The sequence below is a fragment of the Lolium rigidum genome, chromosome 6 (genome assembly GCF_022539505.1).
Source record: "Lolium rigidum isolate FL_2022 chromosome 6, APGP_CSIRO_Lrig_0.1, whole genome shotgun sequence".
Classification (NCBI taxonomy): domain Eukaryota; kingdom Viridiplantae; phylum Streptophyta; class Magnoliopsida; order Poales; family Poaceae; genus Lolium; species Lolium rigidum.
Genome location: NC_061513.1, coordinates 210,868,517 through 210,882,414, shown reverse-complemented (window position 1 = coordinate 210,882,414; position 13,898 = coordinate 210,868,517). Strand labels below are relative to the sequence as shown.

The window sequence follows — 13,898 nt, the reverse complement described above, 5'->3', positions numbered from 1 at the left end:
ATCTTCGAGATCTACTTGCCCTCTATTTATTACGAAATTCTAAATCTACAATTTGTAGGTATTAACAAGCTAATACCTCGGTCGGGTCGGCCTGCTCTGCCGCGGAGTCCGGCCTATGAAATGGAGGCAGCTAGAGAGGACTATCCTGAAAAAAATCAGATTCGAGTATTATTCAGAGAATTAAGAAAAAGTGTATTATCAAAAAAAATTGCCGCCCTAAACCACGGCCCAAGGAGAACGAGAACGGAGAATTTAGGAGATGGACGGCTAGGATCCTCCCTATCTCCGAACGGGTGTTGTTCGAAGTATTCCGTAGATGCAAATACTTTCCTCGCCGGCGGCGGCTCCTCTCCCATCGTCGGCCGTCGACCTCGCTTACCAGCTTCCCGCCACGGTGTATTGGCTCGCCTGAGTGCTTCGGTGCCCTACGCATGGCTGAGGACCGGACGCTTTATTTCAGCGCGGTACGATCGGCCCATCGCTGCACGGCGGCGGTCCGCCAACCAGTGCCTCCTACCGGTGATGTACGCGACGGCCGCGCGCTCCTCGCCAGCGGGAAGAAATTCAGTGTAGTGGCCACACTGGGATCGCGGAATTAAGGCTTCAACCGCGGCATCCTCCTCGGTCCAATCGGTATACTCCCATGGCCCTAAAGTTCCTATCTCCCGATTCCGTTCGAACTATGATTTCAATGTTAAGTTTAGTTTACGTGTTGGGTACCAGAAATAGGCCCTATATGTAGTGTACAATCCTGAATTTAGTACACGCAGGTCGTATTGAAGATCAATTATCATACATGCAATTCAGGGTCTACATTGTCTATGTTAAACTAGCACAAAAAGATTGTTGATCAAAATTTAGCTGTAATGCTGTTAGGTTCTAGTTGTACCATTTACGGATTAGCATGCGGCTTCTAATTTTTGGTTCTTCAACTGATTATTGGATTCATATCCAACTATTACACATTTACACTCTCACTATATATCCTCCAGGCTGCATTAAAATTAAAATATCCAATTGGATGTTCACCACATATAAAATACACAATAAACACCATTAGCAATGCTAAGAAGTATAAGAACTATGGATTCTTCTTATCTTCCCCCTGAGAGGCTTGACATCGTGCCCATGCTGGTTATAAGCTGCGGATATGACACGCCAGAAGGGTCAAATCCCCTGTTTTCCATCAAAGCTAACATGCTGAAGCTTATATCGGTTGGTGTGAACTCTGGTAGTGGCATCTCCCTGTTAAGGTATCGCATGACTTGATGCATACTAGGTCTTGCACTAGCAAATGGTTGTGAGCACAAAAGTCCAAGCTTTAGCACAAGGCATGCTTCATCTAAATCACATTCTCCTTGGAGCCTCTGGTCTATTGTCTCCACTAATAATCCTTTTTGTCAATTCTCAAGTACCCAATCAACCAACATAAATCGGTCTCCATGTGCATTCTGCTTGACAGGCTTTTGACCACAGGTGACCTCAAGAAGGAATATACCAAAGGCAAAAACATCAGTAAGTGGAGACACCTTGCCCATGTGTACCAATTCTGGGGCTAGGTAACCCATGGTACCAACCACACGTGTGGTATGCGGGTCTGTACCATGATCATATGACTTTGCAAGGCCAAAGTCTCCTAGCCGTCCATTCATTTCGCTATCAAGAAGCACATTGCTTGCTTTGATATCTCTGTGGAGGACAACTTTATCCCACCTCTCATGGAGATAGAGCAAGCCACATGCAGCTCCTTTGATGACATGAAACCGCTTTGCCCAATTCAGTGAGGGTTCATCCTGCCCGCAATATAAGTACTTATCAAGACTACCATTTTCCATGTAGCTGTAGACCAATAGAAGTTCACCTTCTACCCTGCAATACCCAAGTAATTGCACAAGATTGCGGTGTCGGAGGTGACCAATGCTAACAATCTCAGTAATGAATTCCTTTGTTCCTTGCTTTGACTCATGTGACAACCTCTTTACCGCAACCTCCAGTTTAGATTTTGGAATCATGCCTTTATATACCTTACCAAATCCTCCTGCTCCAAGTAGGTTCTTATTCTTGAATCCATCTGTACTGAGGACCAAATCCTTGTATGAAAATCTATGTGGGCCAAACTCAATTTCCCAATCTTCCCGTAGCTCGCTATATGCGAATTTTCTTCGTGCAAATATAGTTACAATTGTCCCAGCAACAAATATGAATGCTGCAATGACTATTGGCAGAGCAATCTTCAAGACCTTTGAGCGATGCCTTGGTCCAACACGAGGTAACTTTGGCAACTTGCTTATGTCAATTGCTGGAGCACTTTTGCCCATGCTGAAGCTCCATCCGAGCATGAAATATCTTGAGTTGATTACGCCAGTTGCAGATGAGAAACCAACATATGCCGTATGTGTGAGCACTGTTGATAGGTTGTAGATGACTGAAACTAGTGGTCTTAGAGGTTTGGCCATTTTTATGGGAGCTAAGGTTACATCGATCTGTGTGGCCCCTTCATCATACTGCACCCACACTTGCATCACCTCACGGCTAATGAGTGTCAAGTTCTTAAACATACCATTTTTGTCTTCGTAGAAGCCAGCATCCCGAGATTGCACAGAGTGAAGACTATTGATGTTGATGCCAACATGGTTGTCGCTAATGTCCTGAAACTCACTGTTTTGTATGGTGTCAAGCTCAACTGCAAAGATGTGATTGTTGGTGTTGCCGTTGTTTTGGTCATCGAGTAGCCCTAAGTACTGGGCTGGCAACGCACTGGAGAAACTCTTGTTTTTGGCCACAAAGAAGGCCATGCCATCAGCACCCTTGTCAGGGTAGGCAGAGATGATGCTGAAGACGAAAGTCACGGAAAAAGACTGCACGTTGCCGCTAGGCGACCTGCGGAATTGCAGAGGAGTTGGGTATAGTGCATGGCCTTTGATGTTAAAGGTGCCATTGGTTAGTTCAAGAAGTCCATCTGATCTGATTGTTGCAGCTCCATCGAGGCTAAGGTTAGCTTGGGCGAATCCAGAGTAGACAAACTGGTCATCAGCAATGGTGAAGGATGCAAAGTTAAGGCCAAGGAAAAGAAGTTGGCATAGAATCGAACACTTACATTTCTTGTTAGGCATGTCTGTAACTTGTGACATCTCCAGAAAGATGAAACAATAAGGAGTTCTGTAAGTTATCTGTGCACGATGGTTTGCAGCTAGCCAGATATTATGTACCTCTAGTAGTCTTTGTTGTTGATATGTGTACACAAAATGGGAGATTGACTTGGCAGCTATTCATCTAGTCATGACTTGCAAGTTGGTATTTCTCATCCACATGACATTTGGTCAGAGTCACTAGACTCACTATCAATAGTTGATGAAACCAGCGGGATTAATTACTTGTTCAACTTGATCAGATGATTTTCCGAAAAGGTCAATATTATGAGAAATATCTATATTATTTTTTGTAGTCTAGTAATCAAATACGACTGCTCCGATTGGTCCTTGCTACTAGACCGTGTAAAATTTACTTAATTAAGGGGCATTTGTGATTCACCTTCTTGGAAATATTAGTGTTCTTTTGGTCACAACTAATGTGAACTACGCAAAAAGAAATCAATATTTACTTCTGTAGTTAGATTTTGTCAGCTAAATTTTCCAGTCAAGTGCTCACTAGGATTCAACGTGTCAAGGTCGAGTGTGGAATTCAGAAAACTCATGTGGTCTATTGTGTCACTGAAGACTAGTTCTGGTCAATGGAAGTTAACTTTGTGATTTCCAATATCCACATGTGTCCCAATCGTTTGGAAGTTTCAAGAAATGCATTTACTGCAGTCACGTTCAATTGTCATATGTAGTCACTTTCACTGAAGTCGCACTGACCATGCCTGCATTTCGTGTTGAGTTGGGTATCATCGTTTCGAGTTATGTGGTCTGATATTAATTTCTGAAAAATAACGAGATTTCCTGTGATGGGACCACCACATAGGGGAACCTAATGAGCACATGAGCAGTGAGAAAGGTAAACTAAACTAGATAAACAGTCCAAAAGCAGCGCAAGTGGCTAAATACTACCTCCGTTCCAATGAATAAGGCTTTTCAAAAAAAAAAAAATCAAGCTACGCAAAATTTGACCAAACTTTAAAAAAAATCTATCAACAAGTATGATACTCTATAGATACCACATGAAAATATATTTCAAGATGTATCTAATGATATTGGTTTTGTCTTTTCCATTTTTTTGTAAAAACTTGGTCAAACTTTGGATGGTATGACTTTCTAAAAATAATATAAGCCTTATTCATTGGAATGGAGGTTAGTGGTGTTAAGTGTATCCTGTCAATCTAAATTCTAGCACTAATACCAATGATGTTTGTTTTGTAAGTAATCATGTGCACACAAGTGGAGAATCATCATTGACTCTTTCTTATTCCAAAATATATTCATTAGAACTCATTTGATTTGTGCAGTAATTTTTCTATTTGAGAGAACTCAAATATGTTAATACCATGAAGAACTCTACCATGTCAAGGGCAAGTAGGTTGGCAGGGAAACTTTCTAATTCTTATTGCTGCAGAACACAATGTCTCTTTTTTTATTATTAAGATATATATCTTTTTGGAACAGTAGGTCTTAAGCTTATTTTACGTGTGATACCTTGGACTCTTAACTCTTTGTTCTGTATTTGTTACTTGAGTAGAAGTCACAACTATGTCTTCAACCATACAAAAGGATTGGAATGGAGCAAGATATATTTAGAACAACAAAATCATGATCTAATTTCTAGTTTTAAACCTTTTATTTAAGGAATTAGCACCCTAGCTCTAGACTTGTTCTAACCTGAATATCACCCTGGGCTTGACAAAATCCTACCTAAAGTCCCCAAGAAAACCAAATTCTAACAGTTTTAGAGACAAAACAACCTCCTAATAGAGAGATGTTTTCGTGGGGACAAATTTGGACTTTCTTGGTTGCCAAGGAGGAAAGAGCGCCTTGGGGCGCAGCTGTTCCTATGGTTATGGACGTGGCTGCAGGCTTGGGCCTGCGGCTGTAGTGCTGACCCCTCTATAAGCCTCTATAACAAAACAAAAAAGATAAGTCCTATAGAACAGTTTCAGTGGATTGCCATTTCCATTTATTTTTGTGCTCCTCTTTGATTCGGTTGTTTTTGTACATCATTTGTATACATGACCTGTATAATTTCAAAATAAAAACAACTATTGTCTGCCCTCCAGTTGCAATATATGAGCAGGGACATATATAAATACAAATATTGAAGTAAATGTGTCCCATCTACTCATCTCCCGCTTGAGAGGCTAGATATCGTTCCAAAGCTTGTTGCTGATGAATGGTGTGATGCGATGCAAGGGTTGAACCTTTCGTTCTGCATCAAGGCCAACATACATAAGCTTAAATGTGTTGGCATTAACTCCGGTAATGGCATGTCCTTGTTGAGGTACTTCATGACTTGCCTCATAGTTGGCCTTACATTTGTAAATGGGTGAGAGCATAATAATCCCAGATTTAGTGCTAAGCGTGCTTCATCAATATCATATTCGCCTTGAAGCTTGATATCCACTGTATCAGTGAGAGACCCTTTATGCCAATGTTCAATCACCCAGTCCACTAACATGAGGTGCATATCTGTGTCTTTGTTGATAGGCTTTGTCCCACAGGTTACCTCAAGAATGAACATGCCAAAGGCGTATACATCGGTAAGAGGGGTTGCTTTGCCGGTGCGTGCAAGCTCTGGAGCTAGATACCCTATGGTGCCAACAACCTGTGTGGCCTCTGGATCACTTCCATGGTCGTACAACCTTGCGAGACCAAAGTCACCTATTCGCCCATTGATCTCATTGTCGAGAAGCACATTGCTTGCCTTAATGTCTCGATGTATGATAACTTTCTCACATTCCTCATGAAGATAGAGTAAACCGTGTGCTACTCCTTTGATAATTTTAAACCTCTGACCCCAATCCAAAGTAGCCTTTCCCTCTTTACCATATAGGTATTTATCCAGGCTTCCATTTGGCATATAATCATATACTAATAGAAGTTCACCTTTTCGGCGGCAATACCCCAGTAAATGCACGAGATTGCGGTGTTGAAGGTGACCTATGCTAATAATCTCTGCGATGAATTCCTTAATTCCTTGATTTGAGTTGTGTGCCACCTTCTTGACAGCAATATCAAATCTGGATACTGGGAGCACCCCTTTGAAAACACTTCCAAACCCTCCACTGCCAAGTAGATTTTTATCTTTAAAACCTTCTGTGGCATCAAACAGATCCTTGTATGAGAATCGGTGTGGCCCATACTCAGCCTCCCAATCTTCATGGAGTTCAGCATACCTTAGATTCTTCCGCACAAGTAGAAAAATGGTAGTTCCGACTACAAAGAGGAGGACCACAATTGCTACCGGTAAAATTATCTGCAATGCCTTGGACTGAGCCTTTTGACCAAGACGAGGCAGCTTAGGCAGTTTGGTAGTGTCAATGGGTGGAGGGAGAGTATTCATGCCAAAACTCCAGCCAAGCACATAGTGTTGTGCAGTGACTGTGCCTGTAGAGGATGAGAAGCCAACATATGCAGGGCTGGTGAGCACCATCGACAGATTATAAGTGGTAGAGATCAGTGGCCTCACAGACTTTGCCACTCTGAAGGGAGCCATGGTTACATTGATTTGTGTGGCCTCTGCATCATAGTCCACCCACACTTGCATCACCTTGTGGCTAATGAGTACCAATCTCTGAAAGATAGCACTTTTGTCATCATAATAGCCAGCATCATGGGATTCTAAGGAGTGGAGATTGTTGATGTTGATGCCAATATGATTGCCATTGATGTCTTGTAAATCATAGTTTTTGACAGTGTCGAGCTCAATTGCAAAGATGTGGTTGCTTGTGGCGCCATTATTCTGGTCGTTGAAGAGTCCCAAGTACTGGGTTGGGTATGCACCTGAGAAATTATTGTTTGGTGCAATGAAAAATGCAAGGCCGTGGCCACTCAAGTCAGGGTAGGCGGAGAGGATGGCAAACACAAACGATAAAGAGAAAGACTGCACCGTGCCATTGGGCGTTCTGTGGAAGCGAAGGGGAGTGGGATGGAATGCGTGGCCTTTCTGCCGGACTGTACCATTTGTCAGCTCAAGAAGGCCGCTTGGTGTGATGTTAGCAGCACCATCAAGAGTAAGGTTGCTGCCATTGAAGCCAGAGTAGACGAATTGGTCATCCCCACTACCAGTAATGCACACAGCAAGGCTAAGGCCCATGAGCAGGCTGAAGAACACAATCCTTTTGCTAGGCATGTTTACAACTGTGTTTTGTGGATCCTGCAGTGTGGATTTTTTTTTGGCGCAGTTGAATGCATTTGTTTGTCTGTTTACAATCTGCAGTGGAGCTGGGCTACTTGTAGTTGCTTAGGCATGTCCTTGTCCAAGTCTTCTCATACTTGTCCGTATACCATTTCTTGTTGCTTTGCTTTCTACTCTGGAAATATGCAGCAAGTAATGTTGAAAATGAGTTTTCCCTGAAAATGAAATAGGTGAAAAGAAAAGAATCTTTACTCAAAAGGAGTTTTTTTGGCCCAGGTTCCCAATAAATTAACTAAGCCGACCAATATCAGTAACTGTATGTGTATGAGTGATTGTAGTTTTAGTTTGGCTTCATGCATAAATTTGGTTTTGTTTAAGTATGGCAATAAATTTGAGGCTGACTATGTTGAAATTGCAGATAATTTTAGCATCTGTCGCATCATTTAGTTGGTAACTGTTTCTTTCAGTTAAGAAAAGTTTTCCATTAATGGCTACAGATATTCAAACCGTCTATTTTGGTTTCAGTCTTGCAGGCAACAGGTGGTAGGATCAAAATATTGGCCAGTGGGCAAAGGACTGAAGCTCTGGGTCCAAGAGAATAATCACAACGGAGGCGTGAACATATGGATGACAAGCTATAATCTTCTGAATTTGGAACGTTTCAGACAGTCTATGATGCTGACATCCCTGACCAGGTAGTAGAATTTATTGATGATATAAACGTGACAGTACAGGTACCTTGTCTGACAAGTTCTTAGCACCTTGATGGCTTTCTATTGTTTTGCTGCTGCTTACTTGTCGCATGTGATCCTGGACAAACATAAATTGATATGGTAGTTATCTTTGAACACGAAGTGACTCGGTACCGATTGAAAGCAACTATTTAAGGCTTTTCGGTAAATAGGATGGTGTCATTGTGGTAGAAATGGTAGCTCACTAGTTGCAAGAAGTATCTATCTAAAATTTGGTTTCAGTTAATTTAGTCAGGTTTCAGTTCATCATAAGCTAGGGTCGGATTTCTTTTCCATTATGTGGGCCAGGCCTAAAACCCCCGCTCAAGAACCAAGAGACAGCCCATGATGCCCCGGCTGGCCCAAGAGAGGTTGCCAACTAGGACTAGGGGTAAGTCATTAGTTGTTTTTATATCAGGATTTGGTTTGTTTCGAATTTTTTTATTTATGTTTGCTATTTTATCTTAGCGGCAGAGCACCGAGTTGTAGTGTTCGATATATAATGGACAGCACATGGGATAAATGAAGCAAGCAGGGAAAACCAAAATCCAGTCACCCTTCTCCTGCACGGGCATTGACGCTGCATCAGCCTCGCTTCTCTATTGAGGTCAGCCTACTACTCTGCTAATCTTCTAAGTTATTGGCCTGCCGAGATAAACATGCACAAAGAGGACGGTATGAGAGGCACAATATAAGTTGAGAAGGAAGGACTAGCACCATCATAATGGAAACCTGACTAAATTAACTGAAACCAAATTTTACCACCAAAAAGCCGACGGCCTTATTTCAGTTCATCGTAAGCTAGGGTCGGATTTTCTTGCGTCGCAGGACTCTATGCACCTGTCGAAGCCTCTACTACCAAAAATCTGACGGCCTTATTTGCAGCGAGTCTCCATTCACCTCACCCCCAGTGAGTTGGCTAGATCTGGTATGACCCAAACAACAGAGGTGAGGTCGCCCTAGCCGATGTCGTAGCAAACAATCCAAACAGCCGGATTAGGCCTGCCAATTGCTCCAAGATGCAAACAGCCCACCAAGGACCAACAACGCATTGGTGGCAGACTCTAACATCACCCTTGACATGGAAGGCATGCCGTCAAATCTAAGTTATTTAGTTTTAAAGTTTTGCTGAAGATTTGTCTTGTGGATGTTGAAGATGACTTAGAAGTGCTATCCACCGAGGAGTTCCCTGCCAAACGAAAGCTCCCTGTCCAGCCGGTGAGCTCCCAAGGAACCTGTTTGCTGGAGTCAGGCTCATGCTCTCGGGATCCAGTGAGCCACGAGTCAGGAAGCAGTCTGCTGGCTAGTGGGTCCAGATCAGCGATGGCAACTCCAGATAATTGACACGCCACCAGCGCACTGACGACAACCTAAACAGCAGCCCAACATCACTGACGATCAGGCAACAAGGCAGCCAACTGTAGCCGGCCGCGAAGCAGATCTGGAGCATAGCGAGGCCACCATGGCTCCGCCATCGATGTCAGGGCCAGAGGCCAGCTCTCCACACACAGGAGGGAGCAAGGTCGCCAAGAAATGCTACACCACCACCCAACTGCAGACACGTTAACCCTAGAGAGATCACGCCAGCGACCAGGAGAGTGCAGCACCTCCAAGGCGGGAGTGCAGTCCACCACCTTTGGCGTTGGAGCTTCTCAGCACTGCCGCGTGACAAGCCGGTAACCCTACACAGGCGGAAAGGGCGGAGAGAGGGTTAATCCAGCAAGGAACGGAAGCACGAGAGGCCGGTAGAGTTGTTGGATCTCCTCCGGAGTAAAAACATAGTTGAAAGCACTTTCGATTAAATTGAGCAATCTACAATTGATGAAGTAACACATATGTACAGGTAGACCTAGCAAGGCTGCCTCTATGGACAGCTATGTGGCAACTAAGAAGTTCAATCATATTTTATTCTCCATCTGAGATGCTAGGTGTTCTTGAGCCCATGTTTCTTGCTGACAGGTACTCCACGGGGTATCGAACTCTTCTTTCTGCATAAATGCTACCGAGCTGTAGCTGAAGTTGGTTGGTGTCAACTCTGGCAGTGGAATATCACCATCAAGGTATTGCATGACCTGCCGCATGGTAGGCCTTGTGTTGGGGATCGGTTGTGAGCACATCAGCCCAAGCATCAGAACTAGGCATGCCTCATCGGCATTATAGTCACTCTTCATCCTTAGATCCACCGTTTCCTTGAGTGATCCTCTATGCCAGTGCTCGAGAACCACATCGACTAACAACCTTGGTCTATGTTGTGAGCTGTTGCTGATTGGCCTTCGCCCACAGGTGACCTCAAGAAGGAACACGCCAAAGGCATATACATCTGTGAGAGGGGATACTCTTCCTGTGAATGCTAGCTCCGGAGCTAGATACCCCAAGGTCCCAACAAGTTTTGTGGTGATTAGTGGGTCGGTACCATGGTCATGTAATCTTGCAAGGCCAAAGTCACCTAGGCGTCCGTTCATTTCATTATCAAGGAGGACATTACTTGCTTTGATGTCTCGGTGGATGACAACCCGCTCGCACTTCTCATGGAGGTGTAATAGGCCAGAAGCCACATCTTTGATAATGTGAAACCTCTGAGCCCAATGTAAAATGGGTTTCCCTTCCTCGCTGTATAGATACTTATCAAGACTACCATTTGACATGTAGTCATAGACCAGGAGGAGCTCTCCCTTACGTCGGCAATAACCGAGTAACTGAGCGAGGTTGCGGTGCCGTAAATGGCCAATACTAACAACTTCAGAGATGAACTCTTTTATACCTTGGCTTGAATCGTGGGACACCCTTTTCACGGCGACCTCCCATTTGGAGGTTGGCAGCACTCCTTTGTACACCTTCCCAAACCCTCCTGTGCCAAGTATGTGCTTATTCTTGAATCCTTCTGTAGCTTTGAATAGATCCTTGTAGGAGAACCGGTGAGGCCCAAACTCAACCTCCCAATCTTCTCTCAACTCAGCAAAAGAGAGCTTCCTCCGGATGAGAAGAATTACTGCCGTGCATGTAGCAATAAATAGTGATGCGGTGGCTATTGGCCATACAATATTTAACACCTTTGGCGAAGTCTTACGGCTAGAACAAGGGAGCTCAGGCAACTTGTCAATGTCAATGGATGGAGCAGAAGTGTTAAGGGCGAAGCTCCAACCAAGAACATAGAACCATGAACTGAGTGGGCCAGTTGCGGCTGAGAAACCAATATATGCTTGATCAGTTAGCACAGCTGAAAGGTTGTGAGTGACTGAGAGTAGTGGCCTTGCAGGTTTAGCCATTACGGTGGGAGCTAAAGTGACATTGATCTGTGTAGTCTCTCCGTCATACTCCACCCAAACCTGCATAAGCTTGCAGCCGCACAGAGTCAGGTTTTTGAAGCTGCCACCGTCTTCATCGTCATAGAAGCCAGCATGATGGGACTGAATGGAGTTGAGGCTGTTGATGTCAATGCCGATGTGGTTGCCATTGATATCTTGTAGTTCCAAGTTTTGAGCAGTGTCGAGCTCCACTGCAAACATGTGATTTCTGGTGTCGTTGTCACTCTTGCTGTTGAGGAGGCCCATGTACTGAGCTGACATGGCATCTGAGAAATTCTGATCTGGGCTGATGAAGAAGGCCATGCCATCGGTGCTTGCTTCTGAGTAGGCAGAGGCGATGCTGAACACAAAGGTAACTGAAAAGGACTGTACTGTGCCATTGAGTGACTTCTTGAACTGAAACGGAGTTGGGTAAAACGCATGGCCTTTGGTATTTGCCACGTTGTTCGTCAGCTCGAGGAGTCCTTTGGGGGTAACTATGGCAGCTCCATCAAGGGTGAGGCTGGTGTTTCCGGCACCAGTGAAGCCGGAGTAGGCAAAATGGTCTTCACCGGCACAGAAAGGTACAAGTTTGAGGGTAAGACAGATCTGGGAGAAAACTAGAAGGAAGATCACAGGTAGATGGACCATCTGAATGATGATCCAGAGGCAAAGTATTTTGAAGGGGAAGAACAAGTGAGCAAGGAAGCAAAGGACAGACTTTTCTCTTGCCCTACACACATGGTAAATGACTTGCCGTGGGCAGTTTATAGTTAGTTCATTGGGCTTGTTATTAGCTATGTCAAGGTGGCCAATGACTTGCCATAGTCAATGCCGGAGTATTGTACTTTGTTTTTTTCCTGATGGATCACTGTCTGAATTTTATTTTTTTTTGCGAAGATCACTGTCTGCAGTTTGATGATGTACATGCCAAGAATATCCTTTTGTTTTCATGTGTGTTCGTAGAAAAGAAAACCTCTTCTGGAATACGACTTCATCTTTTCTTAAGAAAACTTCGTATTCATCCATTTGTCCTTGCTTAATCCACGTTTTTTTTTGCAAAACCTTAATATTATGAGATTCGTTGTGTTTTTGGTTGAAGGGTTGGTGAAGCTGACACAATATAATGGGTTAACCTGTCTACCAGTTGGCTACATGGACAATTACGTCAGTCATTGTCAATCCGTCTTCGGGGAACTATCTCATTGGACACTTCAGAGACATAAATTGTACTTTCTACAATTCATAATTAGAACAAAAGATCAATGGCAATTCGTCCAAATCAACTGACCATAAGAAAAATGTAGCTGGACTAACTTTGTGCTAAATTTCTCTTTGAAAAAAGCACACACCAAGAGGGCAAGAAGGCAGAGGTGATAGTGATGTGAGGAGGAAGAGGTCCTCTTCAGTTTACTCAGTCCGCTGGTATGGAGTACATTCTTATCCGGTTTCACAGTCCACCGCACATGCGTTGTTGACCTGAGATTGCTAGTTGCTCTTTAAGTCTCCTTTTGTTCAGTTCCATTGACAGTGACCTTGATGGACTAATGTTTGGATGTCAGGTATATTTTAATAGATAGAACCTTGCTTGTCTGTGTTCTGTGACGCAGGTTGTAGGAGTATCCCTTAGTTTTGGCTTTGGTTCATGTCTTGGCCATTTTGTTTTCATTTCTTTCATTCTGTGAATGAACATTGGCAGGAGCTCCGCCCTTCAACTTGGGAGAGAGGAAAAATGTCACAACAGTCTTGTTAACAGGTACTGAAAGCATGAGTTTCCACTTCGCTGAAAGATATTTCCGTGGCTCGCAACTAGAAGATGTTGACTGCTGACTGTTTTGTCAGAAATGGACTTCCTCGTAATGTGCAATGCGTGTTCTGTTATTCGGTCAAGCAAGGAACGAAGATGCTGACCACCTCCTGGTGGAATGAAGCCTTAATCTGGAGTAGGCTCTGCATAAATAGCCATGAGGAAAGCAATTTGCTCAGACTTCATCGATCGGTAGTGAAAAATCATTGTATTTCTTTGCAATTTTGAAGGTGTTTCAGAAGGAGACATTCAGAAAGCATGCGGTTATGTTGTTTTGTGGTACATAAATGTTGTTGAAATAACAACAGATGATTAGGGTGTGTCTCGAGTGACGTGATTGATTAGTGAGTATTTAGTCATGGTGTGTACGCCGGCCTTGCGACGAAAGGTCACCGCACTGTACGAAAGCTGACAACACGATCTTTTTTTTATTAAATTGGGTTGCCTCGTGGGACGTCTATAACATCTCCAACCACGTCTCCCAAAACGGCTCCTAAAGGGATTTGGGGTGCACCGGATAAAATTTTGTTTCCAGCTCCCAAAGGCCCTTTTCGTCCGGCGCGGTCTAATATGGTGTCTGGTGCCTGAGTCCGTCCCCGCTCTACAGGGGGACACTTCGGACACAGCGAGAAGCAAGGCGATGAGATGCGGGCCCGACGCGTCAGCGACTCACGAACGGACACTCAACCGCCGCATACCTAGCGATGATGCAGTTGCCGGGATGGAGAACCGTCGCAGTGGCAACCGCGTCGATCGACGCGCGAACCGTCGGAATGGAGCGCGAACTCC

At 44.1% G+C, this 13,898-nt stretch overlaps 1 protein-coding gene, 1 long non-coding RNA gene and 1 pseudogene across 5 annotated transcripts; 1 reads left to right on the top strand and 2 right to left on the bottom strand.

Moving 5' to 3' along the window:
- Positions 1-322: 322 nt before the first annotated feature.
- On the top strand, positions 323-13,435 carry LOC124665094. Of its 4 annotated transcripts, none has more exons than XR_006990479.1 (5): positions 323-633; positions 7,813-8,409; positions 8,487-8,625; positions 12,405-13,058; positions 13,145-13,435. It is a non-coding gene; the product is annotated as an uncharacterized LOC124665094 (long non-coding RNA). The 4 variants fall into 4 exon arrangements; XR_006990480.1 differs by having other exon boundaries at positions 8,487-12,864; positions 13,002-13,058; XR_006990478.1 differs by having other exon boundaries at positions 8,493-13,058.
- Positions 978-3,314, bottom strand: LOC124665092 (annotated as a pseudogene).
- On the bottom strand, positions 4,686-12,095 carry LOC124665093 (L-type lectin-domain containing receptor kinase SIT2-like). Its single transcript, XM_047202494.1, has 2 exons — positions 9,987-12,095; positions 4,686-7,273 (listed from the first exon to the last, which is right to left on the bottom strand). Exons 1-2 carry the CDS (start codon positions 11,951-11,953, stop codon positions 5,272-5,274), a joined length of 3,969 nt encoding a protein of 1,322 aa, XP_047058450.1. The 5' UTR covers positions 11,954-12,095; the 3' UTR covers positions 4,686-5,271.
- Positions 13,436-13,898: the final 463 nt, after the last annotated feature.